The sequence below is a fragment of the Neoarius graeffei genome, chromosome 11 (genome assembly GCF_027579695.1).
Source record: "Neoarius graeffei isolate fNeoGra1 chromosome 11, fNeoGra1.pri, whole genome shotgun sequence".
In the NCBI taxonomy this organism is placed as follows: domain Eukaryota; kingdom Metazoa; phylum Chordata; class Actinopteri; order Siluriformes; family Ariidae; genus Neoarius; species Neoarius graeffei.
In genome coordinates, this window is record NC_083579.1 from 19,152,548 (window position 1) to 19,170,867 (window position 18,320).

At 39.2% G+C, this 18,320-nt stretch overlaps 1 protein-coding gene across 5 annotated transcripts in view; it reads right to left on the bottom strand.

The window, feature by feature from the left end:
• itsn2b (intersectin 2b) overlaps positions 1–18,320 on the bottom strand; it is a 149,355-nt gene that overhangs the window by 110,801 nt on the left and 20,234 nt on the right. For all 5 annotated transcript variants that reach the window (XM_060933563.1, XM_060933568.1, XM_060933566.1 and 2 more), the window contains 7 exons: positions 14,593–14,679; positions 11,373–11,465; positions 11,179–11,242; positions 3,949–4,115; positions 3,068–3,274; positions 2,874–2,964; positions 2,591–2,733 (listed from right to left, as the gene is read on the bottom strand). In XM_060933563.1, the coding sequence (XP_060789546.1) occupies positions 2,591–2,733; positions 2,874–2,964; positions 3,068–3,274; positions 3,949–4,115; positions 11,179–11,242; positions 11,373–11,465; positions 14,593–14,599 (772 nt within the window). In that variant the 5' untranslated portion in view covers positions 14,600–14,679. The remainder of the gene's footprint in view (positions 1–2,590; positions 2,734–2,873; positions 2,965–3,067; positions 3,275–3,948; positions 4,116–11,178; positions 11,243–11,372; positions 11,466–14,592; positions 14,680–18,320) is intronic.

The window sequence follows — 18,320 nt, forward strand, 5'->3', positions numbered from 1 at the left end:
TGGTGGAGGAGGCCGTTTTTTTTATTTTTTGTCTGTGGCGTGCTACAATGCATTTGTGGCTGCCAGATCTGCTGGTGGAGATGAATGGAAGTATAGGAAGAGTGGCTACAAAGCCTGGTTGGAGGACTTAACAATGGAGCTGTTCATCCCAGTAACCAAGAGAAGTGCTCCCCACCAGCCTATCTGGAGCTTCAGCTGGGCATGATCTGTCCCAGATCAACAACAAAAGAAAGATCTGCAGGGATTGTGCCAAAAAGCACACTGGCACCAATGTGCGCCCGGGGTCTACACTGATGGGATGCAGGCAGTGCAATATTCCCCTGCACCGTGAGTGCTTCATGCACCACGTTCTACGACAGTAGTGCGTGTGTGTGTGTGTGTGTGTGTGTGTGTGTGTGTGTGTAAGATGGGTGTGTGTGTGAGGTCAGTGTCAGTCTTTGGAAATTTGTTCCTCCGGTCGTTTCCCCCCAGTCATTTCCTCCAGTTCCTCCTCAGGACTTTCACCACCTCTCCTCATTCCTTTCCCACCTTTCTCCCATGACAAAGTGCCTTGTTCCATGTTAGATGAATTAACATGTCAACACAGATTTTTAGATCAATTGATCTGTGTTGATATGTCGTTCTTTATATGAATGAATCATATAATACTTATTTTTACTCATCTGACTCAGACAGGCTTCCGTCTAAACGGGGGAACAGGGGCGCTGCGCCCTCTTACTCTCGGCGTGCGCCCCCTTACCGACTCCGTGAAAACATCCCAGCAACACCACGTGACAATGTGTCTGATCATCAAATACGTTATAATTACTCCAAAAATATTCCAAATCATAGTAGATACACCGCCAGACAGTGCAAAAACAATCCGAATTGGCGTTTTCCAGACTGAGGCGCCATGTTGTTTAGTTGTTTAGTTGTCGCGGCTGCTCTCGCGAGATTTGACATGGGTTACATACAAGGTCAGCTGACTTGTAGAGCGAGATTTCTCGAGACTGAATGACCTTTCACCCACTGGCGCGGGAGTTTTTGACAGAAGTAGTTCGCGAGTTGTTTTGTTGACACTTGGGCACTTAAAGATGTCATCCCGCGGCACGAAGCGTAAGAAAGCCAAAGACTGTCCGGGGCAGAAGAAGATTACTTCTTTCTTTTTCAATGTTGACAGACAATTTGTTACAATTTCCCTCTCAGATAGCCTCAGAATGTCCCATTGGAGCATTTTTCAAAGGCTTTGTACGGCGGGGGGGAACAACCGGCACCATCTCCCCCCCCCCCCCCACCCACCCACCGCTTCGCTCCCTCGCCATGGTGAGTGCCCTCATACTAAATTTTTCTAGAAAAAACCCTGCTGAGATTTTTTTTTTTAATAAAAATGTGTTAGTGTTAATGCTGAATGAGCATGATCCAATAAAAGCAGGGAATTTTATCTTTTAAATGCAACTTATTTCATGTCTTTATGTGCTTCAGAGGCTGAGATATTGAATTTTTCATAGGCGTTTTCAATTAATTATTTTTATTTCAGAAAACCCTCAGGCAGATGGGGACCTTTTCTAAAAACTGGCTTAGGCATTTGCAGACATTTTTTTGCAGGCGTTTCAGGCGTCAATGGGTTAATTTAGCTACACTTAAACATCCAAATTATTTAAAGATAAAATAGTTATTTTAAACTGAGATTAAGAATTTGCCATTTTTAATTTTTCTTCAGTGATGCTACAGTTACAGTATTCTTGTTCAGGAAAACCATGCATCAAAAATAAATAAATAAATAAATAAATTCTTGGGAATTTATTTCTCGGAAATAAGTCAGAATTTTAGGATAAAACAATATTTATATAGCACTTGTATGGAACATTTTTTGTATCAGGCAGTTTTAAGATGGCACATGATTATTGATTATCAGTATAAATATGGAGGTGATTATAGGAAATCCTGTGCGCTGATTGGTCAAGAAATTCAGACTTTTTCAATAATCACCTCGAGCGACTCAGCAAAATGGCTGCCAATCGCTTCGTCACTGTAAGTGAAGAAAAATTACAAAAAGAAAATGTTTTTCCCAAAAAAAAAAAAAATCACAAAAATGCTCTGAAGTTTGGTCTAAAATTAGTCAATGGTAAGGTGGAATTGTGGTTTATTTTATTCATTTTCAAACAAAAGTATTTTATGTGACTTGGCATAGATAAGTGACCAGTCTGCGCACACTTACTACATCTACATGCCGCTTTTGAAGTTTGAAATAAAGGATTTTTTTTAATAAATACAATTTAAAAAAAATAAAAAAAAATAAAAAAACACCTGTATATTTATACTAAAACAATCTGCCTCAGGCTCTGAAAAATAAACCTTGATTCGTCTTGGTTATTATTTACGAATATTCACTTCACTGTCGGCAAATAATTGATAATCAAAGGAACAGTCGGCAGCTCTGCCACTGGTGCATTTTTAAAAAGACAAAAGGGTTATCATGCCAAATACTTTGTTTAGTTCCTTGTTTACTGCTCTTTACAAGTAGATTTTTTTTAATTATTTAGAAAACCTCTCTTTTTAACCTCATGAAATTAAAGTGCATAAAGGAAATATTAAACATTAATCATCATACCTGATAGATAGCCAATCATCTGCCTATCCAAGCTGTTGAACTGCTGTCTGTATTTAAGCCGTGATGCCTGTGGCACAGCCCAGTCCAAGGGGCCACTCTGAGGAGAGCTGCTGGCTAAAGATGTTGTAGAAGAAGAGTTGTAGCTGGGAGAGATAACCATGTGTGTTTGAGTAAGCATATTCATTTAAAAAAAACAAATTCTGTTAAAAAAGGTCAACTCATTCATTGTAGATCACTGTGCATACATTCACTCATTCACACCTACACTGTTAGATCATCTCACCTGCTTGAACCCAGATCCAGGAGAGCTGATGTCTTAGGAGTGGAAGAAAAGCCCAATGGAGAAGTAGTGAAGTAACGGTTCAGTGGGAGAGCTATGAACACATACAAATTTAAGGAAAATTTAATCCCTAAAATGCTTAAAACACGCAACCAGGTGTTATTAACTGTACTGTGGTGATTCAAATTATGACCTACCATTTGTAAGAGAAACAGGAGTGGGCTGCAGTATACCCACAGGTCCACTGGCCAGAGCAGGAGCACTAATAGTGGGCATTATTGGCATGGTCATTCCAGTGGGCATCATGGGAGTCATGCCCTGCATAGGACTCACGGAGGGTAGCGGCATGGAGGTAAGAACAGGCATAGTGGGCACCATGGGTATGTTTTGCATGGATCCCATCCCTCAAGAAAGATTCCATTCCAAAAGTTCAATTAATATTTAATATGAGCACAGCATGAGAATTACTATAAACTTAGATTATGGAAAAAAATTCTGATCAAAACAAAATATGCTACATGGAACCTACTACCATTCAATCAATCACTGTTGTTCATATTAGCATGTAGGATACAAGTCTACCAGAAAGGACAAGAAACAGTCCTACCATCTAAATGAAAGGCAGTCGGATTTGGTCTATGCATTGAATATTTGTCTGTTCTGCCCTTCCAAGTGTGACAACTATAACTTTCAGTGTACAAATGTTTTAGTGTCTTTTGAACCCTCCTTCAGTGAAACCTGTGTTATAGGCTGTGGTTCAGTGAGACAGCTAGTAGGCCTCAATTTGTGCACCAGGATTAGACCACCTTGGCCACAACACAACTGAAAGGAGAAACTTAAATGTAGCTGTTAAAGCAGGGAAAAAAAAAAAAAAAAAAAAGTGTTGGTTCAACTTTCAATGCAATGCTGAAGTGATCATGTTGTATGCAGCCATATATCTTACTGCATATAAAACTCAATTTCAAGTGGCTGAAAAGATGAAATGCTTTTCTATTCCTAATAAGCAGAAACTTGTTAAAATTAAAATACATTTTCTTCAAAATATGGAGAGAAATTTGTGGATATGCTGGCAGCTCACCCAGTGACGTTAAGGGCATGGTAGGAGCAGGTACTGGTGGCTGTTTCATGATGATGGGCAGAGCTGAAGGAAGATTCTGACCCTGCAGCTTCATCTTAATCAGTTTCATTGCAATAGAGAACTCCAAACGGTCCATTTTCCCATCCTTGTTCATGTCAGCTAGAGCCCTGCACCAAGGACATAAAGTATACCACCTGAACCTTATAGGAAAGAAGCTGAGTGAGACCGCAAATTCATACTCTACAAGCTAATTACCAAACCATATACAATACGAAAGTGGGAAAATGGCTCAGAGGCTTTTTTTTTTTTGGGGGGGGGGGGGGGGGGGGGGGGGGATTTAAAAAGTAAATAAATCAAATTTTTGTAAAAAACGTCCGATTCAAAAGGTCCATTCTGATCAGTAGACCTTGACAGAAAACAATTACTACAGGATTTTAATAAAATTATGGGGGGGGTGGGACGACACACACCAATACCTACTTTGTTCTAGGTTTTTGTTTATTTTTGTTTTTTTTTTAAACAAAAGAATAAAATGAAAAAGAACATCTCATTTTCTGTCAAAAACTTATCTGGAATGCATCAACATTTAAGAGCAGTGGCCAGTTTAAAAAAAAAAATAATCCGCATTTTTTTTTTTACACGTTATTGCAGTGCTGGACCAGAATTTAGGTTACTTCAGTGTTGTAGTCAAGTCACTGAAGTTCAAGTCTGAGTCCAGTCTTGAGTCCCTAGCGCTCAAGTCATTTAAAAAAATAAAATTTGAGTCCACGATTGTTCCGAGTCGAGTCTGAGTCCAATACTCCAACCGCACCATTTGACGGTGGCGGTTCTAGCACCATTAACCTTAGTTTGTTCCTGAACATGACGTATGAACAAGTGAATGTGCATTCCCTTTGTCAGGGAGTGCAAAGTATTCTGTCAGTTGGGAGACCGATGCAAGTGCAGAAGGTGTGCTTATTAATACAAGCCAAGACTGGTAAACAATCCAGAACGGTAGGCAAAAATCGTAAAACAGGCAACAGGCCGAGTGAGGCACAAACAGGCTATCATAGGCTAGGCAGAATCAAAGACGAGAAACAGGAAATCAGGAAACCAAACAAGGAAATAAGGCTCGGTAATGTGTCAGCAATGCAACTCAATGCTTTGCAAAGTGCGTGCGTTTTCACAGTTTTAAATATAGGTATGCTGATTGCACCTTAATCCTGTGCAGGTGCAAGTCGTTTACAGCGTGCCCGAGAGCCTGCTTGGCGCACGCGCTGTCCAGCACACGCCCAAGAGTCTGATACATGCGCCAAGGCGTGCAGGTGTGACACTCTTGCACGAAATTAATACAAAAATTAATGTAGATATTTATCTTGTGCCAAATTATGGGATTTGACAAAAAAAAAAAAAAAAATCTGAGTCCTTGTCTCCAATTCACGAGTCCGAATGCAGTTAATGCACAAGTCCGAGTCATGAGTGCTCAAGTCCAAGTCAAGTCGTGAGTCCTTAAAATTAGGGCACAAGTCGGACTCAAGTACTACAAGACTAGGTTACTTCACTATTAGAACACTAGTTTAGTTTGCATAATATTTATGAAAAGGGGGGGACCCCACTTATCTTTAAGGAATTAATCATTTCCAACAGCCATGGTCGTCGTCATCATCATCTCCCTTATCCAACATTGCTGCCATGTGGACTCCATTGATCCACGTCATTAATTCACACCTATGGACAATTTAGAGTAGCCAATTAGCCTAAATGCATGTCTCTAGACTGGGGGAAACTGGAGCACCCAGAGGAAACCCACACAGACATGAGAACATGCAAACTCCACACAGAAAGGCCCCCCATCAGCCACTGGGCTCGAACCCAAAACCTTCTTGCTGTGAGGCAACAGTACCAACCACTGTGCCGTCCTTTCCAACAGCCATGATCACTAACTTTTATTCTATACATCTAGAGGAATGGTCAATGTTGCCTACAAATTGAAAAATCTAGTTACACGTCCATGATCTAGTTGACGACATGGTTTAAAATTTTTTTTTTTTTAATTGATAAGGAAAAACAGCTTTCACCATTCTGCTATGTTTTATGCAACACTGAAGCAATAATTGTGTCTGCATAAAATCATTGCCTGATATTTAAAATTTTAAATTAAATGCCAAACCTGTAAAAAGCAAGTAAATTTCCAAATTGTAAACGAATCGACAGCGCTAGTGTACATGTACAAGTTGTGACCAAAAAAAATCTAGGACTGTTCCTGTTGAACAAATGGAGCGTGTCAAGATCATGTATATGCAGTACACTGCTGCATGCAGTGTACTGCAGGATGTCGCGCTGTCAACATCAGGACCTCCGTTATGCACAGTTGTGAGACAATATGCATGTGTAATTTGCACAATGTGCAAGCATTTGCGATCGGCAATGAAATTCTTCAGCAAGCGTATGGCAATGAAGCAATGAGCCGGGCAAGATTTTTTTGAGTGGCATTCACACTTCAAGAGGGACAGGAGGACAATGTTTTGCACCCCTCTTGACACACAAATACCACTTAAAACACCTTGGCCAGTTCACTGCTTCATTGCCGTAAGCTTGCGGAAGCAGTTCCAGGGACTTTGTTGTAGATTCCCCAAGTTTAACACAGAATTTGATGTTTTCTTTCTCTGGTCCATAGTAAAATCACAACTACACTGCCACCAAAACATGGGTCACACAGGTCCATATGTTGACCGTGCAATGTCACACAGCATAATGACTGAAGAGTTACTGCTCGCTCCTGCTGCCAAGTACAAGACGTCGATGCAGTGTTCCTTTGCAACAGAAAGTCCCGGAACTTTCAAATGCACCACGTATACAGAGTAAACAGTTTGACTAAATGGAGCACTTGGTTAGCATTTTCACTATGTAATTTTCAGTGTGAAAATGTGCGATTTCTCTCTTAGGTTTAATTTGTAACGAGAACTAGTCACTCTGAAGTTAATGGGCATCCAGCCTATCTGTAGGCCATGTTCATAAGATCCAAATACCACTTGACTTTCCTCTGCTACATTAGGCAATCACCTGAAATATAATCCCTGTGCTTTTTACACTGCAAAATATAGCATTAGTGTGTGTTGCATTTCTAAACAGAATATGTTACACAATTTTCCTTGACCAGAACACTATCTGCACTTCAGCAGAACCCTGTCACTGCCTCCTTTCCCTCCCCTCTGGGCTCAAGAAAATAAAAGGGCAATAATATAACAACCACCAATCAGAATTCAGATACATTCTGTTGCCAAGTAAAATTGTAACCTTTCAACATGTCAAAAAAGTTCTAGAGATCTCATCCTGTTTTACCATTAGATCAATCACATATCAGCTTAAACTAGCATTCTAAAACTAGTTAAAGATCACACAGAAGATAGCCTACTCCCCCTGCCAGCCTAATGTAATGCAGTGTTTAAGGCTCCATGTGTGTTTTACTTCCATTTATGAGGGAAAGGAACATACTCCCTCCCGCCAGTCAATACATTATTCGCTTGTAAAACACATTTGCAAATTGGTAGAATGGAGTTAAATCACCACATGCAAGATTTGCAATTAATCAAATGAATTGCATATTATTATTATTATTATTATTATGTGAATTACTACAATTCTGAACTGCAAATTTTAAAAGTCTGAATTTTGGAGAGATGATGGATACTCTTTTGGTGGAATACAATGGAGCAAAAACATTGTGACCCTCTAATGTAGACCTGAAGTTGGCGCCACTGGGGTTTGGCATTCGGTTTATGTCCCCACCAATGTTAATACCAAACCTACACCCTTGGGTGGGTTGCATTATCAGCCTGGAGCAAACAAATAAGTAAATAAATAAATAAATAAATAAATAAATAATTCACCCGGACACTGCTATATGGGTCCGTCTCAGAAACTGGTCTCTCATTTGGGACATTATGGTCAAAAAATAAATTTTCTAATTTTACCATTTTTTTGCATTTACTTAACATTCAAGGTTTCTTTTGTCATGTTTAATAAGAATAAAGATAGCATCTTGCTTTATCTGGCCTCCACTGTGGAAAATTTTAACGATGTTCTGAAGCTCACTCGCGTAACATGGAAACATATGCATTTAAAAACCCTCTTTAATAACCAAGGAACATATCCTTTTCTGTACATATATTTGGTTCTTTAAATGCAATTATTGGACAGTTATGTGACCCTCCATTACAAAATCAGTCACAAGGTATGATTTTGAGATACATGAGGAAATAGTGGTGCTTGAAAGTTTGTGAACCCTTTAGAATTTTCTATATTTCTGCATAAATATGACCTACATCAGATTTTCACACAAGTCCTAAAAGTAGATAAAGAGAACCCAGTTAAACAAATAAGACAAATATTATACTTGGTCATTTATTTATTGAGGAAAATGATCCAATATTACATATGAGCGGCAAAAGTATGTGAACCTCTAGGATTAGCAGTTAATTTGAAGGTGAAATTAGAGTCAGGTGTTTGTCATCCCATTGATTGAAAGTCAGGTGTGAGTGGGCACCCCGTTTTATTTAAACAGGGATTGATCAAAGTCTGATCTTCACACCACATGTTTGTGGAAGTGTATCATGGCACGAACAAAGGAGATTTCTGAGGACCTCAGAAAAAGCATTGATGCTGCTCATCAGGCTGGAAAAGGTTACAAAACCATCTCGAAAGAGTCTGGACTCCACCAGTCAGATTGTGTACAAATGGAGGAAATTCAAGACCATTGTTACCCTCCCCAGGAGTGGTCGACCAACAAAAATCACTCCAAGAGCAAGGCATGTAATAGTCGGTGAGGTCACAAAGGACCCCAGGGTAACTTCTAAGCAACTGAAGGCCTCTCTCACATTGGCTAATGTTAATGTTCATGAGTCCACCATCAGGAGAACACTGAACAACAATGGTGCACATGGCAGAGTTGCTTGGAGAAAGCCACTGCTCTCCAAAAAAAGAACATTGCTGCTCATCTGCAGTTTGCTAAAGATCACGTGGACAAGACAGAAGGCTGTTGGAAAAAATGTTTTGTGGACAGAGGAGACCAAAATGGGAACTTTTTAGTTTAAATGAGAAGCGTTATGTTTGGAGAAATCACTGCAATCCAGCATAAGAACCTTATCCCATCTATGAAACATGGTGGTAGTATCATGATACTACCACCATGTTTCATAGATGGGATAAGGTTCTTATGCTGGATTGCATAAGAACCTTATGCAAGTTTGGGCCCGTTTTGCTGCATCTGGGCCAGGACGGCTTGCCATCATTGATGGAACAATGAATTCTGTATTATACCAGCAAAATCTAAAGGAAAATGTTAGGACATCTGTCCATGAACTGAATCTCAAAAGAAGGTGGGTCATGCAGCAAGACAACGACCCTAAGCACACAAGTTGTTCTACCAAAGAACGGTTAAAGAATAAAGTTACTGTTTTGGAATGGCCAAGTCAAAGCCCTGACCTTAATCCAATCGAAATGTTGTGGAGCAGCAACAGAACTGAAGCGAGCAGTTCATGTGAAGAAACCCACCAACATGCCAGAGTTGAAGCTGTTCTGTACGGAGGAATGGGCTAAAATTCCTCCAAGCCAGTGTGCAGGACTGATCAACAGTTACCGGAAACATTTAGTTGCAGTTATTGCTGCCGGGGGGGGGGGGGGGGGGGGGGGGGGGGGGGGGGTTAGGGGCCCCGGGTGTCGCACCAGATTCTGAAGGCAAAGGTTCACATACTTTTGCCACTCACAGATGTGAGATATTGGATCATTTTCCTCAATAAATAAATGACCAAGTATAATATTTTTGGCTCATTTGTTTAACTAGGTTCTCTTTATCTACTTTTAGGACTTGTGTGAAAATCTGTTTTAAGTCATATTTATGCAGAAATATAGAAAATTCTAAAGGGTTCACAAACTTTCAAGCACCACTGCAAGTTGTGTGAGCGAAAATGGCTGAATTTTAGCATAATATCAGAATATGTCTACACTTTCATGTTTTGAATGAGTTTTGCAAAAAAATTCAAACTTTATGACCTTGAAAGCATGCTTCTATTGATGTCAGGTATTCCAATCCTGGTAGAAATTCATTTATTTAAAAAAAAAAAAAAAAGGCACCTTTCAGGCTTTGTGCCACTGAACACATTTTGGAGGATAACCCTTTGTATCAGGCATCAATAGAGTGCAGACTTCCCACTCACTAGATTCAGCATTCATTTTGATATAATTCCAATGAACAGCCAATAAAATGGTATAAAATAAATTCATGTTTGTGTAAACAAAATTTGTATTGTGTGATTTAATGTCCTTGTTGCAATGTATGCTCTATAAGAAGGCTTCCGATTGGCTGCACTGCTCCTTCGCATGCATAATTCGTAACAGCCCCATTTCCTGTATGAAACATGGTGGGAGAAATCGCCAAGCTCTTAAACTTAATAGTTAAAAGTTGAGAGATTTAATTTTAGTTAGACAGACAGACGGACGGACAGACAGACAGACCACACAACCCTGGGAAGGTGATATAACAACCATCAATAACAGAGTTGACAAAGTCGAGTAGGAAAAAGCTTCAAAATTTAGGTGGGTCACATTTTTATATCTTGTGGGCTATTATCTTTCTGCAGCGTGTTGTGGAAGTTGTTATTGCGAGGGGCATTATAAACACGATAAATTTCATGAGTACAAGTATACATTTCAAAGTCTTACATTACCATCATTACATTTGTATGTACTGTGTGAAGAATGCATTTTTTTTTTTTTAAATTGTGCACGTGATATCACACACTCTGTAAAATGTTAAATCACACTCCTAAAAAGGTACAGTTGGGGGGGGTGGAGTACACATCTGTGAAGTCATAATAAACATGAGCCCCAAATTTCATTTTAATATCTTTTTAGAAATGTGTGTTGCTAGGGAGTTTTTGTAGTAAGTTTTATAAGCAGCTTTCTCCATTTCTGACATTTCATTAAAAAAATAAAATCTAACCATTTCAAATGCCCATCTCAGTGGTATATTGGTCAATTTTCCTTGACCTATGCATCACTGGAAAGCTTTTTAATGGCCTTTCATGAAAGCACAACAACTCAATTTTGAAAAACTGACCCAAGTGAATGGTTTTGTAATGGAAGGTCACGTATGAGCAGCAAACACAAATAGACAAAATTCACTCATTTTAAGCAAGAGATCACAATAACGAATATAAAAAGGATTTTTTTTTTTAAGCACAGACTACTTACCAGATCTCAGCCAGCACAGAGGAAGGGAGACCTGACTGCAGGAAGAAATTTCGTGCCTTTTCTCCTATGTACAAAAAAGGCATAGACTTCAAGCATTCATCATCAGCAGGGAACACAATCTGAGTATACTTAACTTTAACCTCTAATTAAAATACATGAAATAAAGGAAGAATACAATTCTGTGGAGTACATACCAGTTACAAAACCCTGCACTGGGGAGAGGGTGTCAAATTTCTGATCATGTTTATTCCTTTCCTCTGGACTTATAGCCCATATATTGCGGCCACCTGAGTACAGTGAACACAATCGAGAAAAGAAAGTGTGAGAAAAATGAACCCAATGTTTCACAATTATTATTCTTTCGGCTGCTCCCATGAGGGGTTGCCACAGCGGATCCTGATCCACATATTTGACCTCGCATAGGTTTTACACCAGATGCCCTTCCTGATGCAACCCTCTCCAATCTATCCAGGTTTGGGACTGGCACCAAGTATGCAGTGGCATGTGCAACCCCAGTGGCTGGGTATCTTTATCTAATGTGCAGGTCTCTGAACCATGGGAGGAAACCCACACAGACAACGGGAGAAAACGCAAACTCCACAAAGAAAGGCCCCTATCGGCCATGAGGCTCGAACCCGGAACCTTCTTGCTGTGAGGCGACAGTGCTAACCACTGCACCAGCTTGCCACCAATAAATCTTCGCTGTTTTTTCATGCAGATGATTGGATTTTTCTACTTTCATCACCATACCATATGATATACAGTACATGATATACAGTTAGGTCCATATACATTTGGACACTGACAATTTTTTTTTTACCTGTTTACTGAAACATATTCAAGTTATAGTTATATAATGGACATCAAGTCCAGACTTTCAGCTTTCATTTGAGGGTATCCACATTAAAATTGGATGAAGGGTTTAGGAGTTTCAGCTCCTTAACATGTGCCACCCTGGTTTTAAAGGGACCAAAAGTAATTGGAAAATTGACTCAAAGGCTATTTCATGGGCAGGTGTGGGAAATTCCTTCATTATGTCACTCAATTAAGCAGATAAAAGGCCTGGAGTTGACTTGAGGTGTGGTGCTTGCATTTGGAAGATTTTGCTGTGAAAACATGCGGTCAAAGGAGCTCTCCATGCAGGTGAAACAAGCCATCCTTAAGCTGCGAAAACAGAAAAAACCCATCCGAGAAATTGCTACAATATTAGGAGTGGCAAAATCTACAGTTTGGTACATCCTGAGAAAGAAAGAAAGCACTGGTGAACTCAGCAATGCAAAAAGACCTGGACACTCACAGAAGACAACAGTAGTGGATGATCACAGAATAATTTCCATAGTGAAGAGAAACCCCTTCACAACAGCCAACCAAGTGAACAACACTCTCCAGGAGGTAGGCATATCAATATCCAAATCTACCATGAAGAGAAGACTGCATGAAAGTAAATACAGAGGGTTCACTGCACGGTGCAAGCCACTCATAAGCCTCAAGAATAAAAAGGCTAGATTGGACTTTGCTATAAAACATCTAAAAAAGCCAGCACAGTTCTGGAAGAACATTCTTTGGACAGATGAAACCAAGATCAACCTGTACCAGAATGATGGAAAGAAAAAAGTATGGCGAAGGCGTGGTACAGCTCATGATCCAAAGCATACCACATCATCTGTAAAACACAGCAGAGGCAGTGTGATGGCTTGGGCATGCATGGCTGCCAGTGGCACTGGGTCACTAGTGTTTATTGATGACGTGACAGGACAGAAGCAGCCGGATGAATTCTGAGGTATTCAGAGACATACTGTGTGCTTAAATCCAGCCAAATGCAGCCAAACTGATTGGTCGGCGTTTCATAATACAGATGGACAATGACCCAAAACAAAGCCAAAGCAACCGAGGAGTTTATTAAAGCAAAGTGGAATATTCTTGAATGGCCAAGTCAGTCACCTGATCTCAACCCAATTGAGCATGCATTTCACTTGTTAAAGACTAAACTTCAGACAGAAAGGCCCACAAACAAACAGCAACTGAAAACCGCTGCAGTAAAGGCCTGGCAGAGCATTAAAAAGGAGGAAACACAGCGTCTGGTGATGTCCATGAGTTCAAGACCTCAGGCAGTCATTGCCAACAAAGGGTTTTCAACCAAGTATTAGAAATTAACATTTTATTTACAATTATTTAATTTGTCAAATTACTTTTGAGCCCCTGAAATGAAGGGATTGCATTTAAAAAAAATGCTTTAGTTCCTCACATTTTTATGCAATCATTTTGTTCAACCCACTGAATTAAAGCTGAAAGTCTGAACTTCAACTGCATCTGAATTGTTTTGTTCACAATTCACTGTGGTAATGTACAGAACCAAAATTAGAAAAATGTTGCCTCTGTCCAAATATTTATGGCCCTAACTGTAAATCCAAGGTGTCTTTATGGCATTCTGTAGAATTACCAATATGTTAACCTTGTTCATCTTGAGCAAGCCAAGCAAAAGGCACCATCAGAAGCACATCATTTCACATGCATTCATCAGTTAAGGGTTTTTTTTTTTTTAGGGGGTCAAACACCAAAGGTAAGCAAAGACCCTTTAGTGATTGTACATTTTATAAATTATTATTCTTCCTATGAGAGTCCCACAGAATGCTTTGTATGCTTTTTTTAATGAAATATGGAATCACAGCATCATGAGAATATGCCAAAAATGTTGTTTCTTTTATTTTTGATATATGGGATGGTTTGTCCATAATGCAAATGAATTTGATAGTGAAACCACCAAACAGGAAGTGTAGGCATACAGTGTGATACATTGTTTTGAACTGCTTAACCTGCAATCATGATTCTTCTTCCTCTTGGTCAATAAAAACTGTTTTAGGTGGGGGGGGGGGGGGGGGGGGGGGGGGTTTTGCTACAAAATTTGGACAACAGCATTGTGAAATCAGTTTCTCCAATTTTCAACATCTGACATTTCATCCATAATCTTGTTCCATCGCTAAGAGGTGGGGACAGAACGTGCTTGGCCTCCTTCATTGCTGCTTGCAGCTATATTTAACATTGGCACTGATCCTTAGTACCTGTGGGATGCTCGATGTCCGTAAGAATTTAGCCCTGACAAAAAAATAATTAAAAGGCAGTGAGCTAGTAGAGCTACCACCTGTTAAAAATGCTGCATTTGCCAAGTTAGCATGCACAATAATTATATCCAGGGGCTATTCACTGCTGATGGAATGGAGAGTAGTTCTGTGGCTTGTGTTATAACAGTATGCTGTAGTGAAGACAGCAAATGGTACATGCTTCACAAATAGATCTATCTGGCAGGGTGCTGCAAGGGGGGGGGGGGAACCACCAATGTTTCATTGTGAAATATACAGAATTCAGCTCTCTCTCACACACACACACACACACACACACACACAGCTACAGTTTTACCATCCATGGCTGCAGGTCGCGGTGTGTGGAAACAGGAAAAGTGGTCCTGGATCTTGCCCTCAACTTGCTAGCTCAGGCATCTTGACTCTAAATATACATGGACATGTACGAGAGAGAGAGAGAAAAAGAAAAACTGGTTATAAATCCTGACCAATGGGTTTTATACCATTCCATCACCCAATTAGAGGGGGAAAAAGGGATAGATTGAAAAAAGACAAATAGAACAAGTCAAGGCATAATTTTGTTAAAAATAAGTTCAAAAAATATTACTGCCAAAACGCTTAACAATATTCCCTCCCCATGATTTTCCATCGCAATTAACACTTAATTGTCCAGAACTGAAAAACTAAGATTTCCACCATTTCCACTTGAAAGAAAGTAAAGGATAACATAACCAGCTTTACAGTCAGGTGTGGTCTACCCATAACAGTACATTTCTATATAATTATTTTACAAATTAGTTGTCTATTGTTCACATAGCTGACATTTTCATGATTATTCTGCTGCTGTTTGAACACATCTGCTGAGCCAGTGCAATAAACAAAAAAACAAAAAAAAACCCCGACATCTCACTTTCTAATCACCACCACTTGTAGGGCACAGCCAATTCTCTCTTTTCACCATTCTCTACATTGTAGAAACATACTGAAGGCATCAAAACCATGAAATAAACACATGGAATCATGTATTAAGCAAAAAAAAAAAAAAAAGCACACTATTTGTAATGTTATATTTAACACATTATTGAAAGTTTATTTTTTAATAATTTGATGTCCTTTTTGGGTGATATTTTTACATGCCATCCCTAAAAATTATAGATAACAGTTATCTGGTGTTAAATACATAGATTACTTGTGCAAATATTAGCCAAGTCAAACCTACAGTAATATTTTACATAAATGATCTCTAAAGCTTCTCCATTTATGTGGACAGAAAGTGAGGAAGCCCACATCAGTTCAGTGTGTAGTTAGAGTTATTGATTTTTACTAAAATCACCATCTCTGCAACCATAAAAGGTTTGTACATCTCCACTCCCTCATTCAAGTACTTTTGCAACTCTCACTCCAGACTTTACAAGACAGCAATCGCCATCAAGTACACCTCTTTCCTCTAATTTACAGTGCGATACCGTAACTGCCCAACTATGAAATCAGATAAGAAAGCTCTGTGGTCCAAAATTAAAAGGCTGGAATGTAAAGTAAAAGAAAAGGAAACAAATACAAGTCAGAGCAGCTAAGTGAATACATTTAACTATGGTTGATTCTCCAATAACTGTTTCAGCAGATACATATACAGGTTTTATTTACTTGTCACATTTTATTTCCTTTGACTTCAAATCCATTGCATTCCTAAGAACGTAATGATCCGATGTGCCTCAAAGCCCGGTCCCACAATACCGATAACTACAACGATAAACCGGTCCCCTGCAGTTTGTGGTCACACCAGACCAATAACGATAACAGCCCAGGCCTGGGTTTTTTTTGGCATCGCCGAGATTGCTTCTGGAGCAACTTTTCCAAACCTGATCCGATAAAACATCTGACCAATCAGGTAATTGTTTACATGTGACGTTAACTGACCACATGCCATTTTTCCCCAAATGTTTTTGCACATCCTTGTTGCATCAATGAAGCTGATTATAAAAGAGTCAAAGAATCTCATGCTTTATGACAAAGCACAAGCTGTACAAAGATACAGCCAAAAAGGAAGATGTATGGAAGATCATTGGCAGTAGAATGGGTATGACTGGCAAGTACGTGGGGCTGCACAAGATTAAAACCAAGATTTTTAGAGTGTGCAGCCCCACACACACTGTGGATCATGTAGGCAAGATTTTGCAGCATGAGGTCTCATGTCGGATACACTTTATGCAGCCACCGCCAAATAATTATATACATTTTTTAAATTCCCTCAATTTAATTATTTTTCAAAAGAATTAGTATCAAGAACACACACCATTGCAGAGGATATTACAAAGTCAGTGTGGACACAAAAGGCGGCAGTGGTGCATAAGACGTCACACATGCAGCACTGCTGACCTATAAAATCACCGCGATCTAATAGCAAACAAGCTAGGTGATTTTTGGAACAGAATTTAGATGCAAAAAATGTTCAAACCAATTTAATTGGTGAACTTTACAACCTATTTGAGCATATCACACACAGAAAACCCAGGATTTTATGAGGTCATTTTCATAAGAATAACACTGTCAGGAATGCTTGCCAAACATAAATTAGGGTTCTAAGTAAACCTAATGCGCCATTAGCTCTATCAGTACAAAAGTGAAATGAAGTTATCAAAACTACAGATGCACATGATCTGTTAAACAGCAGCAGAGATGCTGAATTCTTTTATAGTGAAATTGTCCAAGTAAACGTTACTACATTTTCTTAATTTATCTCTGGCAGCACGGACAAGAGAAGCTAAGATGCACCAGTGAAAGTTTTTTTTTTTTTTTTTTGCTCTGTTCTAAAATCAGACAACATAGGTTTTTAGTCAGCTAGAATACAAAATGAGCAAAAAAGAAACCCATTACAAAACAAATTTCTTTATATCGTAAAGCTGCAGACAACTTTTTCTTAACAGACATGTAAAATCACCCAACTTTATAGATTCTACCAATCAGGATGGCCATCAGTAATTCTCATTACCATCAATCCAGTAGCCTAGTACTACAACAGTATTCCCAGTTCAATTGAGAGTGATTTGGAATTTCTACACAACATGAGTAAATACTGACAGATCTGATAATACAATATAATCAGAGTAAACATCCCTGGGAATTACGCAGGCTTAACTGGCAATCTACTTTAGTCAGATGTGTTGTGTTATTGTATGCTACCAATCAGAAAATGTCACACCCTCTAATTCAATGATTTTCCTTTATTATTTTCTACAATTGTACGAAGTTGTTAAAGGCATCAAACCCATGAACTAACATGGAATTATGTATTAAGAAAAAAAAAAAAAAACCTACCCCAAAGCAAAATATTTTATAATTTTAGATTCTTCAAAGTAGCCACCTTTTGCTTTGATAACAACTTTGCACATGCTTGCCATTCTTTCAACCAGCTTCACAAGGCAGTCACCTGAAATGGTTTTCCAAGCCTTGAAGGAGTTCCCACACATGTTGAGAACTTGTTAGCTGATTTTCTTTCACTCTGAGGTCCAATTCATCCCAAACCAACTCAAATGACTTTAGGTTGGGTGATTGTGGGGGCCAGGTCATCTGATGCAGCACACCTTCACCCTACTCCTTGGTTAAAAATAGTGCTTACAGAACCTGGACATGTGGTTTGGGTCATTGTTCTGTTGAAAAATGATGGTCCCACTAAGCAAAACACAGATGGGATGGCATGTGTCTGCAGAATGCTGTGGCAGTGACGCTGTTTAAGTGTGCCTTTAATTTTGAATAAATTGCCAACACTGTCACCAGCAAAGCTCCACCACACCTCCTCCATGCTTCACGGTAGGAACCACACATGCAAATACAACCTGTTCAACTTTTCTGCACCTCACAAAGACACGGTGGCTGGAACCAGAAATCTCAAATTTGAACTCAGATTAAAAAGTACAGATTTCCACTGGTCTAATGTTCATTTTTGAGTTTCTTGGCCCAAACAGTTTTTTGGCAGCCATTTTTGATTTAGTTTTAGTCTTTTGGACAAAATGCTTATTAGTTTGTCACATTTTAGTCAATTCCAGCCTTGATAGTTTTGGTCTAGTT